At 50.3% G+C, this 16439-nt stretch overlaps 1 protein-coding gene across 4 annotated transcripts in view; it reads left to right on the top strand.

The window, feature by feature from the left end:
• Positions 1–1197: 1197 nt before the first annotated feature.
• The window catches only part of IRS1 (insulin receptor substrate 1), a 65803-nt gene continuing 50561 nt past the window's right edge, over positions 1198–16439 (top strand). For 3 of the 4 annotated variants that reach the window (XR_010944199.1, XM_067740377.1, XM_067740378.1), the window contains exon 1: positions 1198–6059. Coding sequence is in view for 3 of the 4 variants with exons in the window: in XM_067740377.1 (XP_067596478.1) it covers positions 2295–6038 (3744 nt within the window). In the remaining variant the exon portion in view is untranslated. The remainder of the gene's footprint in view (positions 6060–16439) is intronic. The other variant, XM_067740376.1, reaches the window with a different exon arrangement.

A 16439-nucleotide genomic window follows, 5' to 3' on the forward strand; every position in this document is an offset into this window, starting at 1 on the left:
TTAATGCCACCTGGACCAGCAGGGGACAAACTGCTTGTTTACAGGTCAGTTTAACAAACAAAAACTTTGGGGAGCATTTGCTTGTGGTGACACTGAGACAGCAAGCTAACAGTGTAAGCGTCTCTGCAAGTAGACCCAAGTTGCTGACCTGTTCTACTCATGAAGTGGAGCCTTTTCCTGTACAGTTGAGCTGGCACCATCCTGTTTTCTCCCGATTATCCTTGTGGTCAAGGGTAAAAATTGTATGGGGTGGTTCAGAAGCTGTGTGTGAAACAAACACTTCAGCCAATATTTACACAGTAGAGTTCTGGCCTTATGAACCCTCTGTAGGTCCCTAACATCTTTTTAAAATCACAAATAGATTTCAGAATATGATAAGGGCCGGGAGTCTCATTTTCTCCCCAAGCCTTCATCCCAAGGTGTGAATCCCCGCCCTCTCTCTAGGATGGGGCGGGGTGGGGGGGGGGAGAAGCAGTGATATTGACATTTTCTCCCTCAGTTCCTCAGCAGCTAACCCCACCGCGCCAGACATACGACGTTTCCCAGGGATCCCTCTTCTTGTTTTGGAGTGACCATAACCCCCCCAATCACTGCCCTTGGGCGTCCCTCTGCTTTTTCGTGGTACTTCATTGCAGCAAATGCGGGGATTCCAAGGTGGAAGGCTGGCCCAGAAGTCCTTTAGAAAACCTCACACGAAATACAGATCTCACCATGGCCTATCACCCTGAAACTGAAATCCAGCCTTTATATTTCCAGGGAGAAAAAGCCTTGACTAGAAACCTCCTTCCGGAGGGGTTGATCTTACCTGTTAGGTAAGATCCAGCCCAGCTCTCGCGCCCCCTCCTCCCCGGGCCCTCCTACGCTGGGCTCTGAAGCCGCAGTGCCCCCCCGTCGCCCCCCACCCTCGCTCCTGCGTCTTCCTGAGTTCGCCCCCCCCCCCGCGTTTTCCCAGACTCCCCTCGTGCTTTCTGGTAGCCACCCAAACACCCCCGCCCGCGCCCGCGGCGGGGATTCCTGAGGGCCGGGGGCGCCCTGGGTGGCGCGCGAGGAGGAAGGCTCTGCGCCAGGGCGGGCGGCCGCATAGGGGCGCTGCCCGAGCGCTGCGCAGAGGCCGGGCGCGGGCGCTGCTGCGGCACGGCCGCGGGGCGGAGAGGGGCGGGCGCGGGGCGGGCTCGGCCGGGAATGTAGAGACCCGGGCGGGAGCCTCCCGGCGGCGGCGGCGGCGGCGGCGGCGGCGGCGGCCAGGCTGCGGAGCGCAGAGGCTCCGTCACGTGTTTTTCTCCTCCGAGTGAGACGGCGGCGCGGTCGGAGGGGGCCGGCGCGCAGAGCCAGACGCCGCCGCTTGTTTTGGTTGGGGCTCTCGGCAACTCTCCGAGGAGGAGGGAGGAGGGGAGAAGTAACTGCAGCGGCAGCGCCTCCCGGGGAAGAGACGTCTTCCCCGACTCCTTCCCCAACCTCCCCCCGTTTCGTCTCCCGCCCTAGTCCTCCCCCCTCTCCTCCCCTGCCGACTGGAGCGAGGGGCAGGGATGAGCCTGTCCCTCTGGCGCGTCCCCAGCTCCCCAGGCTGCCTAGTAGCGTTTCGCGTGGAAAAGCCACTTTCTCCGCCTGCCGAGATGGGCCCGAACGGGGGCTGCAGAGGACGCGTCCGCGGGCGGCGGCAGCAGCAGCAGCAACGGCCGCAGCGCCGCGGTCTCTGCGATTGAGCTGGTATTTGGGCGGCTGGTGGCGGCGGGGACGGTTGGGGGGGGGGTGGGAGGAGGCGGAGGAAGAGGCGAAGGAGGAGGAGGAGGGAGAACCCCGTGCAACGTTGGGACTTGGCAGCTCGCCTCCCCCTACCCAAGGATATTTAATTTGCCTCGGGAATCGTTACTTCCAGAGGGGAACTCAAGAGGGAAGGCGCGCGCGTCTGGAGGGGCAACGCCAGGACCCCCGGCCGCCGCCTGCCTGAGCCGGACTCTGGCCCCGGCGGCGAGAGATGCTTCTTCCCGGCCGCGGCGGCTGAGAGGAGACTTGGCTCTCGGGGTATCCGGGCTGCACTCGCGCCGGACGCGCAACCTCCCCGCAGGGCATGAAACGCCAGTAAACTCCGGTCGGGGCTATCGCCTTGGCGCAGCTGCTGCGTCCTCCTCTACTGCCCCTCCCCGGCGCGGAGGGCGGCGTGGATTTCGGAGTCAGGGTTTCTGCCGCCTCCAGCCCTGTTTGCATGTGCGGGGCCGCGGCGAGGAGCCTCCGCCCCCCGCCCGGTTGTTTTTCGGCGCCTCCCTCCGCGCGGTGGCGGCGGCGGCGGCGGCAGCATGGCGAGCCCTCCCGAGACCGACGGCTTCTCCGACGTGCGCAAGGTGGGCTACCTGCGCAAGCCCAAGAGCATGCACAAGCGATTCTTCGTGCTGCGGGCGGCCAGCGAGGCTGGGGGCCCGGCGCGCCTCGAGTACTACGAGAACGAGAAGAAGTGGCGGCACAAGTCGAGCGCCCCCAAACGCTCGATCCCCCTCGAGAGCTGCTTCAACATCAACAAGCGGGCCGACTCCAAGAACAAGCACCTGGTGGCCCTCTATACCCGGGACGAGCACTTTGCCATCGCGGCGGACAGCGAGGCCGAGCAGGACAGCTGGTACCAGGCCCTCCTGCAGCTGCACAACCGTGCCAAGGGCCACCACGACGGGGCCGCGGCTCCCGGGGCGGGAGGCGGCGGGAGCAGCTGCAGTGGCAGCTCCGGCCTTGGCGAGGCTGGGGAGGACTTGAGCTACGGGGACGTGCCCCCAGGACCCGCCTTCAAGGAAGTCTGGCAGGTGATCCTGAAACCCAAGGGCCTGGGTCAGACAAAGAACCTGATTGGTATCTACCGCCTCTGCCTGACCAGCAAGACCATCAGCTTCGTGAAGCTGAACTCGGAGGCTGCCGCGGTGGTGCTGCAGCTGATGAACATCAGGCGCTGTGGCCACTCAGAGAACTTCTTCTTCATCGAAGTGGGCCGTTCCGCAGTGACGGGACCCGGGGAGTTCTGGATGCAGGTGGATGACTCTGTGGTGGCCCAGAACATGCACGAGACGATCCTGGAAGCCATGCGGGCCATGAGCGATGAGTTCCGCCCTCGAAGCAAGAGCCAGTCCTCCTCCAACTGCTCCAACCCCATCAGTGTCCCCCTGCGCAGGCATCACCTCAACAACCCTCCACCCAGCCAGGTGGGGCTGACCCGCCGCTCGCGCACAGAGAGCATCACTGCCACCTCCCCGGCCAGCTTGGTGGGCGGGAAGCAGGGCTCCTTCCGGGTCCGCGCCTCTAGTGATGGCGAAGGCACCATGTCTCGCCCTGCCTCTGTGGACGGCAGTCCTGTGAGTCCCAGCACCAACAGGACCCATGCCCACCGGCATCGCGGCAGTTCCCGGCTGCACCCGCCTCTCAACCACAGCCGCTCCATCCCCATGCCTTCTTCTCGCTGCTCGCCTTCCGCCACCAGCCCGGTCAGCCTATCGTCCAGTAGCACCAGTGGCCACGGCTCCACCTCGGACTGTCTCTTCCCACGGCGGTCTAGTGCTTCCGTGTCCGGTTCCCCCAGTGATGGCGGTTTCATCTCCTCTGATGAGTATGGCTCCAGTCCCTGCGACTTCCGAAGTTCCTTCCGCAGTGTCACCCCGGATTCCCTGGGCCACACCCCGCCGGCCCGCGGTGAGGAGGAGCTGAGCAACTACATCTGCATGGGAGGCAAGGGGGCCTCCACCCTCACGGCCCCCAATGGTCACTACATTTTGCCTCGGAGTGGCAACGGTCCTCGCTACATCCCGGCAGCCGGCTTGGGCACGAGCCCAGCCCTGACAGGGGATGAAGCAGGCAGTGCTGCAGATCTGGACAATCGGTTCCGAAAGCGGACTCACTCTGCTGGCACGTCACCTACCATTTCCCACCAGAAGACCCCATCCCAGTCCTCTGTGGCCTCCATTGAGGAATATACCGAGATGATGCCTGCCTACCCACCAGGAGGTGGCAGTGGAGGCCGAGTGCCCAGCTACCGGCACTCCGCCTTCGTGCCCACCCACTCCTACCCAGAGGAGGGTCTGGAAATGCACCCCTTGGAGCGGCGTGTGGGCCACCACCGCCCAGACACCTCCAACCTCCACACCGATGATGGCTACATGCCCATGTCCCCAGGGGTGGCCCCAGTGCCCGGGAGCCGAAAGGGCAGTGGGGACTACATGCCCATGAGCCCCAAGAGCGTGTCTGCCCCTCAGCAGATCATCAACCCCATCAGACGCCATCCCCAGAGAGTGGACCCCAATGGCTACATGATGATGTCCCCAAGCGGCAGCTGCTCTCCTGACATTGGAGGCGGGCCCAGCAGCGGCGGCAGCAGCGGTGCCGCCCCTTCTGGGAGCAGCTATGGCAAGCTCTGGACGAATGGGGTAGGGGGCCACCACTCTCACGCCCTGCCACACCCCAAACTCCCTGTGGAGAGCAGTAGCGGCAAGCTGTTGTCTTGTACGGGTGACTACATGAACATGTCGCCAGTGGGGGACTCCAACACCAGCAGCCCTTCCGACTGCTACTATGGCCCTGAGGACCCCCAGCACAAGACAGTCCTCTCCTACTACTCATTGCCAAGGTCCTTTAAGCACACCCAGCGCCCCGGGGAGCTGGAGGAGGGCGCCCGGCACCAGCACCTCCGCCTTTCCTCCAGCTCGGGTAGACTTCTCTATGCTGCGGCGGCGGAAGATTCCTCCTCGTCCACCAGCAGCGACAGCCTGGGCGGGGGATACTGCGCGGCAAGGCCCGAGCCCGGCCTCCCGCATCTCCACCATCAGGTCCTGCAGCCCCATCTGCCTCGAAAGGTGGACACAGCTGCCCAGACCAACAGCCGCCTGGCCCGGCCCACGAGGCTGTCCCTGGGGGATCCCAAGGCCAGCACCTTACCCCGGGCCCGAGAGCAGCCGCAGCCCCAGCCGCAGCCGCCGCCGCCCCTGCTGCCCCCTCCGGAGCCCAAGAGCCCAGGGGAATATGTGAATATTGAATTTGGGAGCGATCAGCCGGGCTACTTATCAGGCCCGGGGGCTTCCCACAGCTCGCCTTCTGTCCGGTGTCCATCCCAGCTCCAGCCGGCTCCCAGAGAGGAGGAGACGGGCGCGGAAGAGTACATGAACATGGACCTGGGGCCGGGCCGGAGGGCCGCCTGGCGGGAGAGCGCTGGGGTCCAGCCGGGCAGCATGGGCCCGGCACCCCCTGGAGCTGCTAGCGTGTGCAGGCCCACCAGGGCAGTGCCCAGCAGCCGGGGTGACTACATGACCATGCAGATGGGCTGTCCCCGGCAGAGCTACGTGGACACCTCGCCAGTCGCCCCTATCAGCTATGCGGACATGCGGACCGGCGGCGGTGGCCTCGTTGAGGAGGCCAGCTTGCCTGGGGCCGCCGCGGCCACGCCCTCCTCATCCTCGAAGGCCTCTGCTTCCCCCGCCGCGCCTCAAGGAGCAGAGGAGCTGGCGGCCCGCTCTTCCCTGCTGGGAGGCCCGCAGGGACCCGGGGGCTCGAGTGCCTTCACGCGGGTGAACCTCAGTCCCAACCGCAACCAGAGTGCCAAAGTGATCCGTGCCGACCCGCAAGGGTGCAGGAGGCGGCACAGCTCCGAGACCTTCTCCTCGACGCCCAGTGCCACCCGGGCAGGCAACACGGTGCCCTTCGGAGCGGGGGCTGCAGCCGGGGGCGGCGGTGGTGGCAGCAGCAGCACGGAGGACGTGAAACGCCACAGCTCTGCTTCCTTTGAGAACGTGTGGCTGCGGCCTGGGGAGCTCGGGGGAGCCCCCAAGGAGCTGGCCCAAGTGTGCGGGGCCGCCGGGGGTTTGGAGAATGGGCTTAACTACATAGACCTGGATTTGGTCAAGGACTTCAACCAGAGCCCTCAAGAGCGCCCCGCTCAGCCGCAGCCTTCTCCTCCCCCGCCCCCTCATCAGCCTCTGGGACGCAGCGAGAGCGGCTCCACCAGCCGCTCCAGCGAGGATTTAAGCGCCTATGCCAGCATCAGTTTCCAGAAGCCGCCAGAGGACCTCCAGTAGCTCAACTGGACATCACAGCAGGTGCGTTTCATGGTGACAAAAGTCAGAAGACAAAATTGCTTTTAACCTTGCGCTCGAATTCTGTTCCCCTGCCCCCGCGCCTTCTTCTCTCTCCTCCCCACGGCTTCTCTAGGGAGTGCACTCCTAGGAGGGAGGGGTCAGGACACAGGAGATGACACCTGGCTGATGGCCCGCTAAATCTGTAGAAGCAGCCACAGGAGGGCTTTTTCCTTTGAGGTTCCCAAGTGAAGTACTTTGGCATTTCCAAGACATATATCCTACCATACCAGTTCTGAGGTTTGTGAAGTTCATGGATAAGAACCTTGATCTCTTTATCGAACTTTTCTTTTGACTATACAATTAGGTCAGTCTCTGGAAGGGACAGTTCTATAAAAATATTTATTAATACAGGGGCTAAGCCCTTCATGTAAAGGTAATTTCTCAGAGCTCTTAAGGGTGATTTTATCAAGTTGCTCTGTGTACTTTGGTTGTGTGATTTCACAATAACAAGGCAACATAAATAGCAGTGGGAAGCATCAATTTGTATTCCTGTTGCCCTAAAAAGATTCAGAAGTAAGAGCTTGCTTAGGCTTACGTATTTAAAGAAATACCTGTCTGTGACTCTCTTTAGAACATAATTATTGGCGACATTTTTTTTTGTTCCTTCCTGCATGAAGATTTATGAAATATTACTCACACACCGACCCACAACCTCACAGGCACGGCTGCTTTTATACAGTGAAGTCTGCGTGCGTCTGGGACCCATTACTGAGTTAAGAGTTACGAAAATTCATCTCAGCTTGTGTGCCTTACAATTGTCTTTCCTTGCAAAGGCCCACACAGAGACACCACACAGGTCATATTGGGGCTACTGTACATCTTCTGTAAAATTACTTAACATTTTTACATTGAAAAGAAGGAATATTAAGTCAGGGAAATGGAAGAGTCTGGTTTTCATCTGCACTGAATGTAAGGGCTAACCCTTGTACTCTTGGTTTGTAGGATAGTTATTGTTTGCCTTTTAAGTTCAAGAGTAGATGCCTCAGTAAATGTTGAAAGTTGGCTTCAGGTGGTCTGTGGCTAAGGCTGTATTGAAAACGAGAAACATTTGTAATAGGAAATTAGCCTGCCCTTGGTTCTGTTGAGACTGTTTTCTGGTGGTCATGATTGTGGGAGGAGGAGAGGAGTATAGTTTGCAAATAATGAGATGAGTTGGCAATGTAGAAATTTCCAGCATTTGCAAACACTTTATTCTGACAAACTGATTATCTTGTGATAGTCTTTTTATATATGCTTCACTGAATGAGCTTTTAAAAGCATTTTTTCGTCTTAATGTGTGTCCATTCATAAGAAATTCATGTGTGTATTGGGTTCCTAGTGATAGGTATTTTTTTATTATGTGGTCACAGTCTCCTTGATTCTAACAGTTTCTAATATTTGACCCATATCATTTTCTGTTTTGTAGAACAAGGTACAGGTATACAGACATTCAAACTAAGATTTTAGGTGATATGATATATTACACAAAGTATTTATTTGATTAGTATTCAAGATTTATTTTCATGATTCGTTCTCTAGAAGAGAGATTTAATTGTTTACCTCAACAGTAAAAATTTTGGTTATTTCAAATGATGTTTTTGGAAATGTGAATCTCTACCACTTTAACTGTTTGTGTTGCAAAGTGTTTCATTTATAAAGGAATGAGAATTTGAAGGGAAAAAAACCCAGCAGAACTAAGATTTTGCTTTTAAAGGAGATGAAAGATGAGGCTAACAAACAATAAGTTTTCCTCACCTGTTTTCTTAATTTGAACAGGTTTTTTTTTTTAAGAGAGTAGAATAAATAATATTTTGTTCTGAAGGAAATTGATGACCAAATAAAGTTTTTGTTTTTCAAAAGGGCTTTAAAAGAAAATCCTCCTCATATGGAGGATACGCTAAAAACGAACCAACCAAAACAAAACAATCTTCTATTCTTAGCTTTCTGAGGGAAAATATAATATTCTGGAACAACCATATAAGCATATCCTTAATAATCCTGGAGTAGCAATAGACCACGCTTTGATAGCACCATGCAATAAAAATTCTAAAATATGTATTTGTAAGATGTAAATGGAGAGAGATGAGTGTGTGTGTGTGTGTGTGTGTGTGTGTTTTAAGTGAGGTACCAAATGCTACTTGGCACATTTACATCCTGAATTTTGCTTGTCTGCCTTTGCCCTGTTGAGTTTAAAGATGTGATGAGATAGGCAACTATCATCTGAAACAAAAAGAAATCAAACCTGTCTGTGGCAAACCACTTTGCCTGGGAATGAGTGTGTTAGTTTGTGAAAACCTTGTTTTCCTAACTTCCTCAGCAATTGCTATCTTTGCCTATCTTTCCGTTTCTCAAGTAAAACCTGAAATAGGAAAGGAATGAGGGGCTCAGAGATGTGTGCTCTTTCTCCTAACCCCTCATTTTAAACAGCTCTTCTTGTTGAATATTTTTCACTGGAACATTTCTGAGGTATTTAGTGCAGGTGCCCAGGACTGCTGGTTGCCCTTGATTCACCTTCTGTCTGACCACCTTTTCTGTTTCTTTTCTCTCTCTTGGCCATCCGTGTCTCCTCTGGGTTCTGACCTGCTGGATTGTTTTATCCCCCTCTCCTATGCTCGTTTCCCACCTCTTATTTCATGTTCCTGCCATTGTGTTTTTTTTTCTTTTTGGCTCCATTTCATAATTTCGCAGTACTTGTGGCCTACTCTCCGCAGAGAGTACATTGAGAGCCCAAAAGGGAGGGCAGAAAGGGCATAGCAGCCCATCTACCTTCAACCAGCATTTACCGCAATTTGTGTGTTAGTTTTGTAACTGCAGCAGGGCAGATAGAGCAGGCTTTGGCAAAGACACAGACTCCAGCCATTGCTTTAAGGTTCCTTTTTTTTTTTGGTCATTTTGTTACGTGCCCTTGAAAAACAAAATGGGCCATTTTTCTTCCTTTCACTGCATTTCCTAGTTGTGATTTCCAGGATGCCTACCTCCACGGCTACCTCCCATCTCTCCTTCCCTCTCCCTCCCTCCTGTCCCCTCGCTGTGTGGCCTTTTTGTCTGGCGCACACCCTCTGGGCTCTGGCACTTTCCCGTTTCCTCGGTCACCTCTGCTTCCTGCATTCCTCCCTATTTATTTGGGGCTTGGCTCCCCCTGCCTCCTGCAAGCCCCCTTTGGCCTGGGGTCGGGAGATCTGCAGCGTGGCTGAGGCCACCCTAAGAAGACTCCAGCCCCGCCCTCCTCCGGTCGCCTGGGGGCGCGGGGGCGGCCGGGTCCCTTCCCCGGCGCGTGGTGTGAGGTGGTGGTGGCTGACGGTGGTGGCGGGCGAGCCGCGGCCCCTGCAGAGCAGTACAGAGTCTGGCCCTGAGCGGGCGGGGCAGCCGGGCTCTGATTGGCCCCGCCGGAGCCAATCAGCGCGAGCGTAGGCCGAGCCGCAGCAGGGGTGGGGAGGGGCCTCGGACGAGGGTTGATTGGGGGCCTTGGTCCGGAGTCCGGGGGTGGTGGCGGGCCGGACCTCCGTAGCCCACCCCTCTCCCTCCACCCCCTCCCTCTGGAGCCCACAGAACCGAGGCAAGTACACGGCCCCTCCACCCCCCTCCCAGAGGATGTTATGCACTCGGCCTTATTCTTGTCCATCTAGACCAGAATCCTGAGAATGAGAAAGTCCAACCAGCCCACTGACAGAGGCCGGAAACACACGCTTCCTCTTATATTTAATTGAGAAAAATCCAGGCCGTGACCATGTGACGTGCCCCATTTTGTTTCCCTCCTCTCTTTACTACGGTTTACTACTACGCCACGTTCCTGTTCCCTCACCTTCCTGTCTTGAAATCTGCAAGCAGGAGGGAGCTCTACAGCACGTGGTTGTAGGATTGATTGGGTTGGCTCAAGATTTTTACATTTACTTCTCTTACTATTGGGAGGGAGGAGAGAAAAAAACGGAGTAGGAAATACAAATGCTGTGGCTGGCACCGTGTGGGGATCATTCGGAAAACTCATTTGGCTTGAAATTACGTTAGGGTCAACCCTTTATTGAGTGCTTGCAGTTTGCAAAGCACCAAGCTAGATAAGATCAACAAAAACTGACCATCCTCGGCCCATGGGAGCTCACTGAGAAATGAAAACGTCTGATGTAGCTTGCTTGCAAATCGTGAGAATCTAGAAATTCGTTACAAGGGCTTGGGTAGGGTTCCTTACTGAGCTTGGAGGTAATGCTTCTCAAAAACAGATTTGTCTTTTGACCAGTGACAGCCCTAGTGACAGCTCATCAGGGCAGGCTGGGCGCACTGATTTTGAAAGCTTGCTAGATTTGTGTTGTGCTCCCTCACATAACCAAAATTGTGTGAAATGTAGTACCAGAAGAGATCGGAAATTTGTTCAGATTTGTCGTTTGTACAATAAAGAGGGGAAATAACAAAGAGAAATACCATGGAAGTATTTTCTTCTCCCCATCCCTCTCAAATAAGCATTTCTCACCAGCCAGCAATCCCTGTTGCAATCACTGAATCATAAGCCCCAAAGGCAGCATTTTGAAACATCGCAGGTGAAAATGTAAGGAAGTAATTCTATGCCCCTGAGTAATTCTGTGCCCCAATACTGCTTCTGAGCAGGTGGGAGTGAGCTTCTCTGCTGTTCCAGAAAACTTTGAGCATCTAACAATCCTCTTAATTTCTGCCATTGTTTGGTTAGCTTTTTGTGTTAAACATAAATCCATAACAAATTTCATATATTGGAGTCATTTATCTGATTGCCCCCCAGATAAACACAGTATCTCCAAGATTGTCTTAAGAGTAAGAGACTTGGAATCCAAAAAGGCATACTTCCCTCCCTCCTCCTTTTTTTTTTTTTTCTTTGTTTATCAGAATTCCCGGAAAGTAGTTTAATGCTATCTTGAATGATACAATGGAAAAAACAGCTTCTGGGAGCCAGAGATCTTGGATTGTAGCACAGCCTGTGCCCTTCACTAAGCTGAGCGACCTTGAGAAAGTCACTTAATTTCTCTGTACATATTTCCTCACCAGTAACTGGAGAATTTTGTTCTAAATTATTCTAACTTCCTTTGCAGCTCTAAACGTAGGGATATTTTGGAGAAAATGACTGATATTCTTTAATGGGTCAGTTGTAATGAGGATTCTTTCTGAAGAAGCTATTGATGGGGTTGTAATGAAGTGCATTAGAATATACTGTTCTGTCCTGTTCTAACTCCTGGATCACTCTTTATGGTTTGATTCAGGACTGATTTTTAACCTTTCTTGTTTGGAGGGGGCATTTTCAGGTTTTAACAGACCTTAAGACAAACCTTCCTGACTACACCAGTCTAAATTTTTGGAACCTTCTCTAGACTGGATTTGGTTCCTCTCCCTCCTCCCTAAGGTCAGCTGTTGGAAGCATCCCTCCCCACCTGACAGTATAGGTCAGGCTTTAACCAATCCATGTCTATGACATTATTCTGTTTATTATGTCGGAAATCACCCCTTCTTGCGCTGGTGGTCTGTTTATGGACAATGTTTCTCATTTGTTCCATCAGAATCCTTCAGTGAGGTATCCACTTGAGTGAATGGAGAGGAAATCTGAGAGGGCAATTGGGAACTATAGGAATTTGTGCACAGTTTTTTGTTTAGTTTTATTTTTCTCTGTTAGATGTGTGAAAAAGTTCTTGCTGGCAGAAATCATTGTTGTCCGACTTTGTGCTTCAGGATTTTTGATTGGTCATTTGAGCTGTACAGTGCTTTGCTGACCCAGTGTAATCCTGACTATCCAGTTGCCAATGTATTCAGAGGTTCCTACCCTTTGGGCACCTCCATGTGTATTTCATAAATCATTAGAATAGTTTATTGACTTTTTCAATCAAAACTTCATTGACCTAATGCTTTTCCAATCCTCCTGCTATAATCATATATATTTCTTAGCTGTATAGTATATGAATGGTTCCTTTTATTTTGGTGGGTTGGTAGTTTTAGTATAATGGAACATTTCACAATTTTAAGGTTTTGTTTTGCTTTGTTTTAAAGAAATCCATTTCCTCAATTATTTCCTCATGTTACGGAGTTACTGGAAATTGTATTCAAGGAAAATAGCTTCTTGTGGATTAGTTTGAAGTCAGTTTCACACTAAAGATTCTGTAACTTTTTTTCATACTTTTTTTTTTTTGGCTGCGTTGGGTCTTCCTTGCTGTGCATGGGCTTTCTCTAGTTGTGGCGAGCGGGGGCTACTCTTTGTTGCGGTGCGTGGGCTTCTCATTGCAGTGGCTTCTCTTGTTGCGGAGCACGGGCTCTAGGCATGCGGACTTCAGTAGTTGTGGCTTGTGGGCTCTAGAGCTCAGACTTAGTAGTTGTGGCGCACGGGCTTTGCCGCTCTGCGGCGTGTGGGATCTTCCCGGACTAGGGATCGAACCTGTTTCCCCTGCATTGGCAGGTGGATTCTTAACCACTGCGCCACCAGGGAAGGCCCCTAATACTTTTCTTGTGTTTAAAATAATAGATAATCTACCACATTTATAATTATGTAATTGACTTATTATTTCATTACCTTGTGAGTCCATAGCTATATGGCAAACTTTAAAAATTCTTTTAAAAATGTTATTGAAACAGGCTCAGAAGTTGTAATCACATTGAATTTTAACTTAACAGAATTAAATTTTGATGTTGGTATGGTATAATTGTATACTCATTTCAAACTATTGTGAAATGTTTCAAAAAGAGTTGTTGTAAAGCTTTTTAAAATGATAGACTGGTAAATATAATCTTTTTGGTTCTATTCTTATCTGCCAGTATAGAAATGGTAGTATTTTCTCCCATTCTTTTTTTTTTTTTTTTTTTTTTTTGCGGTACGTGGGCCTCTCACTGTTGTGGCCTCTCCTGTTGCGGAGCACAGGCTCCGGACACGCAGGCTCAGCGGCCGTGGCTCACGGGCCCAGCCGCTCTGCGGCATGTGGGATCTTCCCGGACCGGGGGCACGAACCCGTGTCCCCTGCATCGGTAGGCGGACTCTCAACCACTGCGCCACCAGGGAAGCCCTCCCATTCTTAATTTATGGGAATAGGCGGAAGATAGATCAGATAAATATAAGGTACTGTCATCTATGGGAAGAGGAAAGTTTTCCATTTTAATAATCTTGCTGCAGGCTCTACTATAATCTATTTGTTAAAACAGATTTGGTTGGATAAATGTTATTTGTGCTTCTTCAATGAGTCAGTGATCTTTGAATAACAGAGCTTTTACAAATGATGTGTTTATGTTGAAAAGGCTGCTTTTCTTTTTCAACCCCCTTTCTGCATTTTCATGAATGACAGCAATGGAATTAAATACGTGGGTCAGACTATCATTTTAATTGTGTTTATCTTCAAGCAGGGAGGAGATTTTTGTGGTTTTGTTACCCTACCTTGAATATTTTATTAAGCTGTGTTGCCTCCACTGTCTTCCTTTGCCATTCCCTGTGTTTGTTGTTGCTGTTTTCCAGTCTGTGTCACACTGTCCACCATCACCCCTGGCCCTGTTGGAGCCAAACCCATATACACTGGTTGCTAATTGGTCGGGCTGAAGAAGATGCCAGTATAACCCAAGTTGTAGTAAAGAAAAAAGATGTTGATAAACTTCCCTCCCCCACTTTTTTTCTGTTGACCAAAAAATACTTTGATGTGAGTTCTCTGATCCTCCCTGACATATTTAGGTCATGGTACTGAACGGTATCAGTTAATCTTGAGAAATTGATAGTTGTGTTATGTTTGTTGAAATGATCAAAGAGGCATTCTTTTGGTGTTGTTTTCCTTCATATATATCTAGTGTGGCAAACAAGTTATATTTTACACAGAAAGTCGTGATTCTTTTAGGAAGGTTATGATCTAAATGAGACAGGCAAAATTTTTAAAAAAAGACATTTGCTAAAAATAGAGCAGTTGAAGGTCTCTGAAATATTCAGTAATTACTATGTATTTAACTACTATTCAATATTCTCCAATGATGATCTCCCTGTTCTTTTAAAGATTATTAAAAGGGCTCTATGGGATATGAAACATAATCATACTTAGCCTTGAATTTTAGGGATTGTGGGAATAATCAGAAGAACTTTCCATCTCCATTATTACAATAATGGAGGCCACCCACCTCCCAACCCCAAAATAACTGATCTGCCTTTGGCCAGACAGGCCCTAAACTATGATTCCCCTCCCCCACTTTGCCTCAATAAACACCATTGAGCACCTGTGGTATTCCAAATAACACGTATTTTGTTAAGAGGATGGGGATGAAGACATGGAAACGGGGACAAAAATGGGAGCGAGGAGGATTCATCCAAGTAGTTACCAAGTTTCTTATGGCGCAGCTTACTTGGGGGGAAAAATTGAGATTCAGAAGGTGCAGTCCGTGAAAATCTGCATTTTTCCTATACTTACAGGGCTAAAGTGCCCATCTGTCTTAAAGTTTTGCAGCTATCTAACCATGGCTTCCTGCCTCACCATAGCACAAGCATACTTAAATAGTTTATAAGGCTGTTGAAACTCTCCTTTGGGAGAATGGTGCATTTTCGGCCATTCTGCTAGCAAACATAATATTTACAAGAAGCAAGAAAAAGATATCTTTGGTCTAAGTGAAGCAGCCAGGAGAGGGGTCCAGGTGTTAAACGTGCAGGAGTTTTGTGAGTACTTGTCACGGGTTGGTCAGTGTTAGGAAACATGGGGTGAAGATGAGGGCTGCAAAAGAAATTGTAAAATCTTTTCTTTTGGTCTTAGAAGCTCTATTATTCAAGGACTTTTTCTCCCCCTTTGGGTAGGTGGTTTTTATTTTTAGTAGTGAAGACCTCTAAGCCTCTGACCTCTGGTTCCTGTGCTTGCTTCTGGCGGGAAGTACAATCTTCTTTGAGATTTTGCCACTTTTCTTTTTTAAGCTTTCTCTCTCTCTCTCTCTCTCTCTCTATTTGTTTTGATGGTGTGCAGTCATACTTGTTTTTAAGCTTATAGTAGTTTCTTCCAGAAACATTAAAAAGCATTTTTTTAAAGACCACCAAGTTTTATGATAGTTTGCTGTATCTATTCACACTATTCTTTTCGTTAATATTTTGGTATAGGCAATGCATGCATGTGCTGTAAGTTTCAAGTGGTTTAAACATTTTTTTAAAGGTATAGAGTGAAAATTAAGCCTTCCTCCCACTCCAGTTCCCCAGCTTCTCTTCTCAGAAGCCACCTCCAATGCTTGTTTTTTGTTTATCTTTCCAGAGATGAGCTGCTCATAAAATTTGAAGCTTAGTAATAGAAAGTTGGGTAAATGCCCAACAGCTCAGTCTTCCATGGAAGAACACACGCAGACGCCACATTTCTACACGAAAGGATCACAGCAGACAATATACCTCTTACAGTAGACTCACTGCTTTGTTTTTGTTAAAGGGAAAAAGAAAAGTACTCTTTATTTTCCATGCCTCTTTTGAATACTCAGGTTAAAAGAAGTACATAACCCACAAAGGAGGAAAAGCATTAGTTAAGAAATGGTCACCTTTTCTAACATTGAGGTGTTTGTGCTAATTGATGGAGAAGGAGAAGGTGTCTAAATTTTCAAATTTTCATGGTATTACTCAAGTATTCGGCACCCAACCCCCTTAGCCCCCCACCCCAAGACTGAATGAATAACTAGTTCTTAATATAGTGTAGTAGGATTAAGTATAAAGGTTAAGGATCTTTGTGAAGACTTTCTGGACACTAGGGTCTCATAGTTTTGAGAGTTCAAATGAATGAATGCCTCTTGCTGGATGACTGAGAGCTAGAAGTTCACCTCTGAGAAAAACATAAAAAGTGACTGCTTGGAGCTTCTAGTAGCGGAGGCTGTTGTCTATATTTTTAATGCCATTGGTGGTTGGTGAAAATATTCATACTATTTTCCTAGAGTAGAGAATTATACTTTCTAACAGTCCTCAGGCGGCTCACACAGGACTGGAATTGAAATGTTGTCCTGGAAAGGCACCCAGAGCCCCGAGGACATGAGGCATCTTGAACGATCCCTCTGCCTCTTCACCAAGACTGCCCTTTTCCCATGGACACAGGAAGCTGGACCGGATGAGAACTTAAACTTGAGTGAGGAGAGATGGGGAGCAATGACTGAAATGGAGTCAAAGACTTTCAAATGGGTTGAAAGAGGTTTTCCCACCTGAGCACAAGCCCAGATCTGGGTAATGCAGGGTTGCTAATTATTGGAAAGCAAACCCAAAGGGTTGGCAACATCCCACTCAAAACCAAAGCAGGGCTTTTAACTCTTTGCCCCAGATCTTCTACCAGGCCGTATTTACCTTTTTCTTTTACCAGAATCCCCAATGTCTTACATGTTCCTGAGGTTACAGAACAAAACAAAATGGGGCCACTGTATAAAGTATGTCATGGTAGAGGGAGGGGAGGG

Source organism: Pseudorca crassidens, chromosome 6 (genome assembly GCF_039906515.1).
Source record: "Pseudorca crassidens isolate mPseCra1 chromosome 6, mPseCra1.hap1, whole genome shotgun sequence".
Taxonomy (NCBI): domain Eukaryota; kingdom Metazoa; phylum Chordata; class Mammalia; order Artiodactyla; family Delphinidae; genus Pseudorca; species Pseudorca crassidens.